We start from the raw sequence: 12,498 nt of genomic DNA, 5'->3' as shown, positions 1-12,498 counted from the left end.
AACAAATATATATTTAAAATAATTTATGAAAAATATTTCTCTCACATTTATACATGGTTTATCATTTCAGAAAGCAAGCACAAGTGAAACTTCATACCTTCATCTCCACGTCTCCTCGCAGCTGGAGTTCGAAATAGCCAAACTCATCCAGCACCTCTTTGGTGGCTGAAGACATATGTATCCTCAGAGCTGTGGAGGAAATGATAATCATTAATAATCAATAGTCAACCTTAAGATGAGAACTCATCATTTACTCGAGCTCAAGGTTTTTTTCTTCTTCTGTTTTTCTTCTGTTAATCAATATTTAAAAAAATATAATTCACATTTGCACATATTTAAACTAAAAGTATTTTAGAGCCATAGATGTCAAACCTAGCATAACATATCTCAACGTGCTAAGTTTGTGCAAGCATAATGAGATTTGAGAAGATATGTGGGAAGATTTTCAATTAATAATATCTTCAATTTCACCACACAAACTATTGTATGATTTCAGAAGACTGTATGGATTACAGTATGATACCCTTATGTCTTGGTCACTGTATGCTGTCGCTGTACAGGAAAATCTCCCTATTCACTAGTACAAAGTCATATGGGTTTGAAAGGAAATGAGGGTCAGCAAAATAATTTAATTTCTGAGTGAACTATCCCTTTAAGAGCCACAGCCAATCAGTATAAGTGCACAGCTGTGAGTGAGATGACACCTTCATAAAATATGTTTCTCCACATATAAGAACAACAACAGACAATCTACACATATGGGTCAATGAGCAATCTGTCCTGCTATAGGAGGAACAACATACTGCACTTAAAGGTGCAATAGGTGATTGTCTTCAGAATTTTTTTTTGTTATGCTGGTTGAAAGTCTCTTCACATCCCGATAGCAATCATTAATTGAAGTGGTCTAAATGTATTTATCTGTATTTATACATTCATTCACGGATTTGCGCTGCGCAGTGTCTTCACACACATCACACACACACGTCTTCACATCCAGTGAGAGGACTGGAATTGAGAACTGCTGATGTAGCCTATTGTAGTAATGTTGTCTCGGGTATTCTGGTACTTCTGTGAGCGTATATGTGTTCAGGGGCATGGCTTTGGATGGCGATTGCAGGGAGGGTGGAACGTTGGCTTTCAGTGCTATCAGGCTATCAAGTTAGCATTTTCCAAGATCTCCTACTGCACCTTTAATCTGAGAGGCTCCATGTGGTACGGGCTCCTAAGTGTGCATTAAGCTGTAACAAACTGCAAACATATTATTACATGCTATAAATCTAACCGGATATTGGATACTGGGTCCTTGTCACTAGTTATTAATTATTAATAAAGCCCACCTCAGGAAGTGGACTGTGAGTCGATACTTGTGGTAAGTCTCATGAACAACAGCTGTTACTTGTGAACTGGTGAAATGCATGTTAAAAGTATACAATGCTACTGAGCAGCTTTGTTTCAAACCCTAGTGAGCTGCCTCGCTGTCTGCTGTCCACATAAGCAGCTACCTTCTAAGGTACATATTTTAAAATGTAATTATTCATGTGATGGCAAAGCTGAATTTTGAGCATTACTCCAGTCTTCAGTCTCACATAATCCTTTAGAATATGCTGATTTGGTGCTCAAGAAACTTTTCTTATTATAATCAATGTTGAAATCAGGTGTGCTGCAGGTGTGTTGCCACGTGTGATTATTTTTTTCAGGATTCTTTGATGAATAGAAGGTTCAACAGCATTTATTTGAATTTTTTGTAACATAATAAATGTCTTTACTGTCACTTTTGATCAATTTAATGCATCCTTGCTGAACAAAAGTATTTTAAGTAAAAAAAAAATAATAATGTAACCAATAGTATCAAAATCACAAAACCAAGATGTAGTTAACTTAGTATCATGCTGCATTGTCATGATGTGGAAAAAAATTCTGCATTCTGAACAATGATCAAAAACATATTTCTGTCACCAACCTTCCCCTGTAGACTCCATGCGGGATGCCGTGTTGACAGTATCTCCGAATAAACAGTACCGGGGCATCTTAAGACCCACTACACCAGCACAGACAGGGCCTGCTCAACACACACACACACACACACACACATGCAGCAGAGAGGGAGATTAAGTCACTATTGGAATCCTGTAACTGCTTATACACAGTCCTAATACCTCCTGACAGGTTGGAAAAAAATCAACTGAACAAAAGCAACAGGCTGCAATCAGATCACATGTACTGAATATGATTCAGTCACCGATGGAGTTGTCGTTCCTTGCCACTGTCGCCTTTGGCTTGCTTAGTTGGGGATGCTTGACTGATTGCACTGACACTATTGGAAGAGAGCTGAACTGGATGATGACATCACTGAATCATCAATGAACGGACTTTAGCTCCAAAAATGACACTTTGTTATTGTCTAATTGCATTATTGACAAACTATTTTCCTGTTTGACACTCTAAAGCTGCTTTGACACAATCAGTATTGTATAAAGCGCTATAGAAATAAAGGTGGTGACTTGATAAGCACCTTACATCTCAGCTGCACTTCTACTATATATAAGAGACGCAAACAGATACTCCAATGGAAACAGAAACAGAAAATATCAATGTTGTAAATAGAGAAAAAGTGTGATTTAGGCCTAATAAAAAGCCTTTTTCTCATATTTAAGAGGGGGGGGGGGCCCTGATAATCTCACGTGAGTGTTAGAGGTTCTTAAACCATGTTTAGATTTGCCAAGATAATAATGTCTACAAATTCAATATGAATGCCAGCAATTCTCATAAAAAAGACCAAACATCGGAGCTATCAGCTTCATTTTAGGGATTTATACCCTTGATAAATGTCAACAACTGACTAAATTTTTAGGCGTTTCAATTTTAAGGTTTCATGTTTTATATATTTTATATTTGATTTTATATTTTTAGGAGAAAAATCAGAGACAAAGTTGACAGCAACCTCTAAACATTTGCCTTTATTATCCACAATAACTTTTTTGCCTTAACCTTGCCCTTTGCCTTAACTTGCCATGGTTTTCTCAACACTAATAAATACTTCAAAGGCCTAAAATGCCTAAAATGAATGAATATTAATAATGGAATCTGTGAAACAGTAACGATACCTGTGTGGATTCCTATTCGCAATCGTAGCTGATCGTTGGGTCTGTGTCTGATTTTGAAGGTTTTAACCTGTTCCAGTAAAGCCAGTGACATGCTGGCTATCTCACGTGCGTGTAGCTTCCCATTCCTCACAGGCAGACCTGAGACCACCATGTATGCATCACCGATTGTCTCCACCTGCCATCAGCAAAAAGTAAAGAAGATTTTTCACAATTTTAAGCCTTCAAATAATCTGATTAATGTTTAAATAATTTCAGAAACACTAATATGCTGATTTCAAAATCACATTCTATGAAATCTATAGATACTGTATAATAACTAATTGTAATACAATTACTTATGAAAAGATACAAAGATTGCACTGCCTATTAAAAGACACTTACCTTATATACATCAAAATTATCAATGATGGCATCAAAGCATGTGTAGAGATCATTCAGCAGTGTCACCACCTGAACAGAGTAACAGGACACTATTAAATTAAGGAAGGTGATCTTAAAGTTCATTTTGTAGCTTACACTGTCCAGGATTTATGATTATAACTAGAGGTCGACCGATAGTGGATTTTACCGATACCGATAGCTAGGTTCGACCACACTGGCCGATACCGATTAATCAACCGATAGTTTTTAAAATTGTAAACCAAAACTAAAACAGCGCTTTACTATTTTTAAAAAAGCAGTAGCAGTACTGAACCATACTTTGTAAATGACTAAACATAAATATATTAATTATTATATTGATCATTAAAGTTATTTCATAGTTTACTAATGTTAAAAAAAGAAACTTTAAAATATAGCCTATTAGTAATAGTAAATGTTGAAATGAACACACTAGGAACAATACTTTTAAAGCTTTCATTAATATTACAAAAGGACTCTTACTGTAAAGTATTACCATTTAATTTCAACAGTCATGCTTAAAGATGGCCATCTTTAAATATCTACACAAGGCCATAGCATTAAAATTACATATGTTATTGATATTGTATGTGTACTCTCACACTTTATTTGCTTCTATTTTAGAACACTGCATGATTATCTAATCAAAATAAAATAAAAATATGCAAGTCACACACTGGACAAAAGCGCAGTGATGCGTTCTCGGAGAAGTCACACACCAGACGCGTCACTTTCAATTCAAGCAGCGGACTAAAACTGTTTATTTAATCACCAAACAGACATAAGTTTGCTTCAAGAATGAACAATGTGGCATAAATGAGTTTGAAGTTCAGTGTTTAAAAAAAACAGAGCAAAGGGAAAGAGAAAGTGCGATCTGTATTACAGCTCTCTATATGAAGCATAAAGACTGTATTAGAGCCACAGAAAGAGCACAATACACAATTTATAGCCTAGGGTGAAGTCATTACGTACATTATCAATGATTTGGGACAAATATAATGTAATTTAATGGAAAACTATGTGAATGGCGCTCTGTTCCGCGGCAGGATTTTCTGTCGGCTGCATTTAAATGCATGTTTGAAGTTTCCCGCTCTGTGCAGCATGCAGTGTCACGTGTCAAAACAAACAACACGTGCTGTTAGTGATTTCCGCCTCTAGAGGCTGCTCTCGTACTGTATAATGGCAGTGGACCCTTCTCAGCCACTCCAGCAATGGACGCAACCCGGAAAACTATCGGCATTGATTTTTGCCGATAACCATTAGTTCCGCCAATCAACAATCGGTGCCGATTAATTGGCAAAACCGATTAATCGGTCGACCTCTAATTATAACGCCATCTTTTTCACATTTTTATAATAATGCACAATGGCGCCGACGCTGATGGCTGCCTCCGTGGCATGCTCTGCAGTTGTTTTTATGTTTTTGTTAGTTTGTCCTGTCTTTAGTTATATCCCTGCAATCAGTTTCACCAGAGACGAATTGCTGGACATTCGGAAGTACACATCACCCGATATTTCACCGGTTTTCACCGTCACTGTCATTCTGTTACACTGTGGAGCTTCTGTCATGAAAACAAATTCCTCGTATGTGTAACATACCTGGCAATAAAAACTCATTCTGATTCTGATTCATTCTTTTTGTATTTGAGGTTTGCTGTCACTTTTGCTGCAGTAGTTCTGTGTTGTTTAGACACAATCATTCTTATTGTTCTTCAGTCCCTATCATTTACTTTCAGTTTTCGCCCACTGTTCTTCTTTGCAGATGAAGTCTTGCCATGCTTTGTTCACATAGTCAAAATTGTAAAGATTGTTCTTAAAAACAAACAAACAATTGGCCTGTTATGGGTACAGATACTCTTTCTATATAGGCTCCCTTGATTTGCCCTTTTTGGATGCTTGGCAAGGCATCCATTTCACAGAGCACTTGTGCTCGTTTTTGTGACATATGAGGACACATTTGTATAATGATATGGGTATGACATAGGTTTTACAAGGAGAAGGTGACTTATGAGGACATTACCCCATGTCCCCATTTTTCAAAACGCTTATAAATCATACAGAGTGAGCATGCTCCTTTAAATTCAGAGTAATTTGAGGAAATACACTTGACAAATTTGCTCTGTTCAGTTCATTCTCTCCGAAATTCATTAGTTTGACTATATTCAGATGAGACTTCCTCTGATTCTAGAGATTTTTTTTCTTTGCAGCTTTTTAGGTGTGATGAGAACCTGACAGAAATAGTTCTACATCTGTGCCCCAGAAAAAAAAAATCAGTTCAAACTAAATGTATAATAAAAGTCTATTGTGTCTGCAGCTCTGCCATGTCTCATAAAGGTTAAGCGAGATATGACTGCTGTGATGTGTTTCTGCTTGAACTCCCAATGGTTCCATCAAATTAAAATACCTTCTCCCCCCATCCCATCCCTGGATGTATGCCCAGAAAGAGGCCTTACAGAGAAACATATTTGCATACATACAGCAGAAAATATGACAAAATTAACCATGGAGGCCAACTTCCTTATGAAGTTGTCATGCTATAAGCTTAACCACTGAAACATTTTTATATGTATTTATCTGAACAGCTGTTGAACTGCATTTTGATCCAAACACCATGATGTGGCTCAGTTTAGTTGTCTGTATTTGGTCTAATTTCTGAGTAACTTTCCAAACTCAGTTGGTCTATGAGTTCAGATGAGAAGTATTTAAAAAATCTGCAACAATGGCCTCAGATGTCTCATAATTTAAAGAAGCACACACCTTTTTCAACTGTAAAGTTTTAGGCCTGAATCTAACCTCTCACACTGATTCCAGAAACCATGTTTTAGGCAAAATAGTATCAAAGTATATTTCAAGATTTATTACATGGGAGATGAAGGGTGACTGTCTTTACATTTGCAAATTCAATTAAAAACTCTTCTTTACACAACATTATGGATGTCTGGCACATAATTTATTATTACATGAGCATCAAGTGAGAACTGTATGACCATCTTGGGGCAAAACTTCAGAAAGTGATCATCATGTCAAAATACATGATGTAGCGTCTGCTTAAAATCATGGATGATCATTGGGGTTTTATGAGACCCCTCTTACCCTTTTGACATTTGCATATAAATGACAGTCCTGGCCCCAGATTCTACATACAGTATATATGGGTGCTAAATTGCCAATGGTTCCCCCCTCTATCAAGGAGATGCTAAACAGTTTCACCACTCTCGTCTCCCCATTGAACTTCAAACACATTCCAAAGAGACGTAAATGACCAATGGGCCTGGCTGACCAGCAAACTACAACATGCTCACATAACACACACCCACACACACACATAAAGATATTTCTTTATTTAGACTATAATTAATCAGTTACAATTGTATCTGGTATATGCATGTGTTGTTTGTATGTTTCCCTATTATATTAGCCTAGTTACAACTCTTTATTTGTATTAGTTAGACTCTCAATGCTTATATTTAGGTATATGAGTGTATCTCTGCTTTAAGATCTTCTAGATGTTTTGTTTTTGGTATCAAAATGATCTGCTCTTTATTCTTCAAACAATGATGTACACTATGTGATCGTGAAATGCATCATACTATTTGTAGCATATTTTGGGTAAAACGGTACCAATCCTCCAGACCAGCAATAAACATGCAAATGGGACATAAACAGAGACAAAGAAAGTTTCTCCCGCTCAAAATTCATGCCTCTGATTGGCCATCCCACCCAAAAGGTGGGTGTGGATAGAAACTTTCAAAAGTCATTAGCTCAGACTAATCTTGGCTCAAAACCTCTTCTTCTTGAGACGGACACTATCCAAGACTACTCAAAACTCTCCTCTTGAGTTTGATTTTCCGGCAGTTTTTATCTTCAAGTAACTTTGTCGATCCGCTGTGGACTTTCCTATCTTCAGAGGAACCAGAGCAAAACCTCCAGCTCACTTCTAAAAGAACTCATCAAGAACCTCCGTTGTCTACCGCATCAGGACTCTTGTTCAGCAATTGAAGCCAATGCAAGTAACCGTTTACAACTATTTAGATGCGTGTTCAAGTTTGAGCCCCTTGTAAGGTGATTTTTGATTCTTTGATTATTCTCATTAGGTTGTGGTTAATTGATGTGAAATACTGCCATTCTTTTGCCCTTCTCTCTCTCTTCCTTACTTTTCTTCATTCAGTATATATGTGTTTTGCTTAGTATTGTTGTATGTTAGCTGTAGTTTCATTTATTAAATCCCTTATATTCACAATTGATTGTCTCTGTGTGCTGCTCACAATTCGGAGTCACTGAAGGTTGATCCCTTGCTACATGCTAAGTTAATGCTAGTACTGTATGAAGGAAAGTTATTCTTTATTTGCCAGGAAAATAATCTTTCTTTGAATTGATAAATGATTATATTGTCTGATCGGTGGATGAACAGATCAAATAATTGTAATCTTGATTCTGCTACAGTTAATTCTAAGATCTAATCTAAATATTTATTATTAATTATAACCAGTTATAATTAATTATAAATATTTCCCTTTTGAGCTAATTTGCTACAATGGGAACGAGAGGAAAGGAATGCCTTTTCTGTGGCTCTGGCCAAAAAAGAAAGCTGGAATCTATATATCTGACTGTCAGTGTTGTGGACTTGTGTTTCCTTGTTTTACCCCTGTCTTAGTTCCTGTTTTCCTTTTTTGGTCATGTTTCCTGTTTCTGTCCTCATTGTATTAATTTGTATCCAGCTGTGTCTGATTAATTATCTCATTTGCCCTTAGCATTTAAACCCTGTGTTTCCCTGAGTCTGTGTCAGCTGTTATATATGTCATTCCTGAGTTCCTGTGTTGGTAAACCTTTGTTTGTTCCGGCTCGGGATAACCTACCATCTGTCTATGGAGCTCCCAGACACCACCAACCTCGACTGGAAGGAGGCGGTCATCCGGAGAGCCTCCGATCCCAATCCGGAACCCCTCCGCCGGCCATTTCACAGTCAAGCCTACCGGCCGTGGCTCTCCCCAGCCCCCGGCCGTGCCGATGTCAAGCCCGCCGGCTGCGGCTCCCACAAGCCCGCCGGCCGTTCAGCACTCAAGCTTGCCAGCCGCTCCGATGTCAAGCCCGCCGGCCGCCCAATTCACCCGTAACCAAGGGAGGAGGATGAGGAGGAAAAGACGGTTCACAGCCCTCATCCCAGCCCCAGAGCTCGCTCCAGTGCGGGCTCCTGTCCCCGAGTTTAGCCCAGAGAGCGTTCCAGTCCCAGAGTTTAGCCCAGTGAGGGCTCCTGTCCCCAAGTTTAGCCCAGAGAAGGCTCCAATCCCCGAGGGTAGCACAGAAGGGGCTCTAGTTCCCATGTCCAGCCCAAGGAGAGCTCCAGTCCCCAAGTCAAGCCCAGGGAGGGCCACTGTTCCCGAGTTAGGCCTACGGAGAGCCTCGAAAGACAATATTCTCCCCAAGGATTTTTTTTGGGGGGGGCGTGCGTAGTATGGGCCCATCCGTAGTGGCCGGGCCGAGTGGCGAGGCCAAGGCCACGGAGGCCGTCCGGCCATGGCGTCCTGAGTTCCCTCTTCCGCTATGTTTCCCCGAACTACCTGCTCCTCCATGGCGCCCTGAACTGCCCGCTCCGCCATGGCTCCCTGGACTGCCTGTCCCGCCATGGCACCATGAACTGCCTGCTCCGCCATGGCTTCCTGGTCTGCCTGCTCTGCCATGGCACCCCGAACTACCTGCTCTGCCATGGCGCCCTGGACTGCCTGATCCGCCATGGCTCCTGGGACTGCCTGTCCCGCCATGGCACCCTGAACTGCCTGCTCCGCCATGGCTTCTTAGTCTGCCTGTTCCGCCATGGCTTCCTGGTCTGCCTGGTCCCACATTGTCGCCCCGGACTGCCTGTCCCACCATGGCCCTCTGAGCTCCCTGATATGCCCTGGAGGCCTCCCGTGTCTCCGTCCTGTACCAGCCTCCAGGGCGCCCACCCCCCCCCTCCCCGGTGGAATTGTTACGCGTCTTCCGGGAGGGGGGAGTAATGTCAGTGTTGTGGACTTGTGTTTCCTTGTTTTACCCCTGTCTTAGTTCCTGTTTTCCTTTTTTTGGTCATGTTTCTGTCCTCATTGTATTCATTTGTATCCAGCTGTGTCTGATTAATTATCTCATTTGCCCCTAGCATTTAAACCCTGTGTTTCCCTGAGTCTGTGTCGGCTGTTATATATGTCATTCCTGAGTTCCTGTGTTGGTAAACCTTTGTTTGTTGGAATAAAATCAAAACCGAAGAATTCTCCTCTTCTCGTTCCTTCCCCAGTGAATCGTGACACTGACATTGTGAAGTTTAGATATGTTGCTTGCCATAGAAATGATGTGCAGTGCTTGCATAATCATAAAATAGTGTAGGATAGTCACTTACTAAATATAGTTGTTCACTTCAACCACAGATAAATAGAGCAGACAAAATATGAAATATGTGCATTAATCATTCATTTCATTGTTTTTGCTGAGTAAACATTCAGTGAAATATGCCAGATCATGGTAGTCTATCTTCCACAATCTAACATTCTATATATACTATATATATATAATATAATTTTATAATATAATAATTTCACTATCAGATTCTTTTAGTCATTGTAAGCATATGTAAACATATTTTTGCCTTTTTGTTTTCATATTTAAATATGTTAGTATATTTTACATTATTATAAAATAATACAGCATAATTACCGGAACAAATATAAATATACAAATAATATAATATAATATAATAATGCACTGTAAAAAAAAATTAGAATTTTTGTGAAATGTATGGTAAAAAAAACGGCATAGAAATAACTAAGAGACAATTATTTCAGTATTTCTGGGAATGTCTATTTGTGGTTTTTCACTGTAAATTATACAATAAATTGTTATTTTTCACTTCCAAAAACCATACATTTAACAGTATTTTACTGTACAACTACAATAAATGTACGGTTGGATCAGTTATTCACCATATAGAGTACGGAAACTCACTGTAACCAATTAACAGGTTTTTACCATAGCATTAAAATCACAATAATATTTTACAGCGTATAATATAATATAATATAATATATTGATTTTTATTAGTTTCCCATTGAAGATACATTGAAAATCAAGGATTCAAAATCTAAATTTATACCTAGAAATAATCTGAAATTTTTAAGATAATTCAAAATGAATGTGCTGACCTGTAATGGTGTACTCTCAGCAGACATTGATGTGAAGCCCACTATGTCACTGAAATAGATGGTGACACTATCAAAGGCTTCTGCCTGTACAGTCTCCCCACGCTTGAGCTGCTCCGCCACTGAACTGTGAGAAGAATTAGGTTATGATGTGAAGCATGAAATTATTTTCCATACACAAGTCCAAACACAATAGCAGACATGTAGCAGCAAACTATCAGTTATTTTAACAATTCATAGTTGAACACAGAAAATAATTTCATTTAATAAATCCTTATCTAAACACTAAAGAAAGGTATAAACAAATTGAAAATTAATTTACAGCATTTCGAAATATGGGAGCTTAGTACAGCAGCTTTTCCTTAAGACCCAAAATCACTTTTGAGATCAATTATGATAATTTAAGAATGAGCTTTAATTAAAAACTGAATGAGCTTAGTTAATTCCTAGCTAGATCCTTAGAGGGTTTAGTACACTATTATTTAGTCAGCTTGTCTGCTTCATCTTAAGCCAATCTTAAAAGTTCTCACCACTTACATAATTATGTGAAAAACAGACTATTCTCAAAAAATAATAAGCCATTTTTAGATGAGATTAAAAAAAATACGTTAGAAGTTACATCACATGCAAGTTATCTAGTAATAAGAGAACTCTTGAAATAATAGCTATCCCTTCCTCAATCTCCAATTAAAATCTTGGAAACTGCATTGGAAATATTACACAACACATATCTTACTGTGGAAGGATTTGGTAAAGAAGATTTTCAGCTTTCCGTTTCTCCTCGAGGTAGGCCTGTGTTCGCTCCTCTACTAGGTTCTCCAGGTTATTGGCATATTGTTCCATTCTGGACAGCAAGTTATTGAGAATACTGGTGCTGCCTTCTCTGTTGAGAAAAAAAATACATTAGACACCTGCTTCTTACATGATGTGCAATTACACAGCTATATATGATTATAATTACAGACAGATTACAGTAGAAGATTACAATTATGTGAAATCACCGGTAACCCATCAATAATTCAACAAGATGAACTGGAGAGATTGCAGCATATTATAAAAAAAGCATGAAAATGGCACTGAAAGTAGGAAACAGGAATATGTACTCAGTTCTGCAGTTAAGAGCTATAATGCGGTGCACTTCATAAGGAATATAGATTGTTGCATTGTTGCATCTGATGAGGCGGTGAAATGCAGCACTTATGATGAAGTGTGGTCGATTCTGGTTGAATCGTGCTGCTGGTGTGTGGTTTGCTGAATCATATTGTTCTATTTAGGGGTCAGAGCTCACTCCTACATACAGACCTGCAGGGCTACATTCATTTAATGAGCCACACTTCTCAATGCTTAAATTTTTTAAGGTTAACTTTTGGCAAATTAAAATGGGCTTCTGTGAGCTTAACGTGCCCTTATTATGCCATTTTTAAGGTAGCTAATATTGTTTTATGAGTCTCCTAAAACAGGTTTACACGCATGCAAGGTCAAAAAACACGTTAGTTTTCTCAAAAAATAGATTTAATTTTACCTAATTCTAAATGATTTGTTAACGACTCGTGCAAAGCAGTTCAAAGAATTAGTCTCTCTAAACCCCTCCTTTCCGTGAGCCCTCACTGCTGTGATTGGTCAGATGGCGTAGTCCTTTGTGATTGGTCCAGAGCCGTAGAGAGATGGCTCTGGATTGGTCTACCGCGTACAGCGTGTGTCGGAAACAAAACGCCCATTGCCATGACGGAATGACAGCCCTGGAGACTTGTCAATACATAGAAAAGATGGTATCGATTGTGCCTTACCAATTCGAGCCGGAGTCTGATGATGAAACGGTTGAACTGGCTGATC

General features: G+C 38.6%; 1 protein-coding gene across 1 annotated transcript in view; it reads right to left on the bottom strand.

The window, feature by feature from the left end:
* Positions 1–12,498, bottom strand: part of npr2 (natriuretic peptide receptor 2) — a 56,885-nt gene that overhangs the window by 1,750 nt on the left and 42,637 nt on the right. Inside the window, exons 16-21 of the mRNA XM_016286594.1 lie at positions 11,402–11,548; positions 10,669–10,792; positions 3,486–3,554; positions 3,105–3,279; positions 1,961–2,059; positions 98–189 (exon numbers count right to left, since the gene is read on the bottom strand). Coding sequence (XP_016142080.1) covers positions 98–189; positions 1,961–2,059; positions 3,105–3,279; positions 3,486–3,554; positions 10,669–10,792; positions 11,402–11,548 — 706 coding nt within the window. The remainder of the gene's footprint in view (positions 1–97; positions 190–1,960; positions 2,060–3,104; positions 3,280–3,485; positions 3,555–10,668; positions 10,793–11,401; positions 11,549–12,498) is intronic.

This window comes from Sinocyclocheilus grahami, unplaced genomic scaffold (genome assembly GCF_001515645.1).
Source record: "Sinocyclocheilus grahami isolate Dianchi unplaced genomic scaffold, SAMN03320097.WGS_v1.1 scaffold212.1, whole genome shotgun sequence".
In the NCBI taxonomy this organism is placed as follows: domain Eukaryota; kingdom Metazoa; phylum Chordata; class Actinopteri; order Cypriniformes; family Cyprinidae; genus Sinocyclocheilus; species Sinocyclocheilus grahami.
The sequence above is the reverse complement of the archived record's forward strand: the minus strand, read 5'-3'. Positions and strand labels throughout refer to the sequence as shown.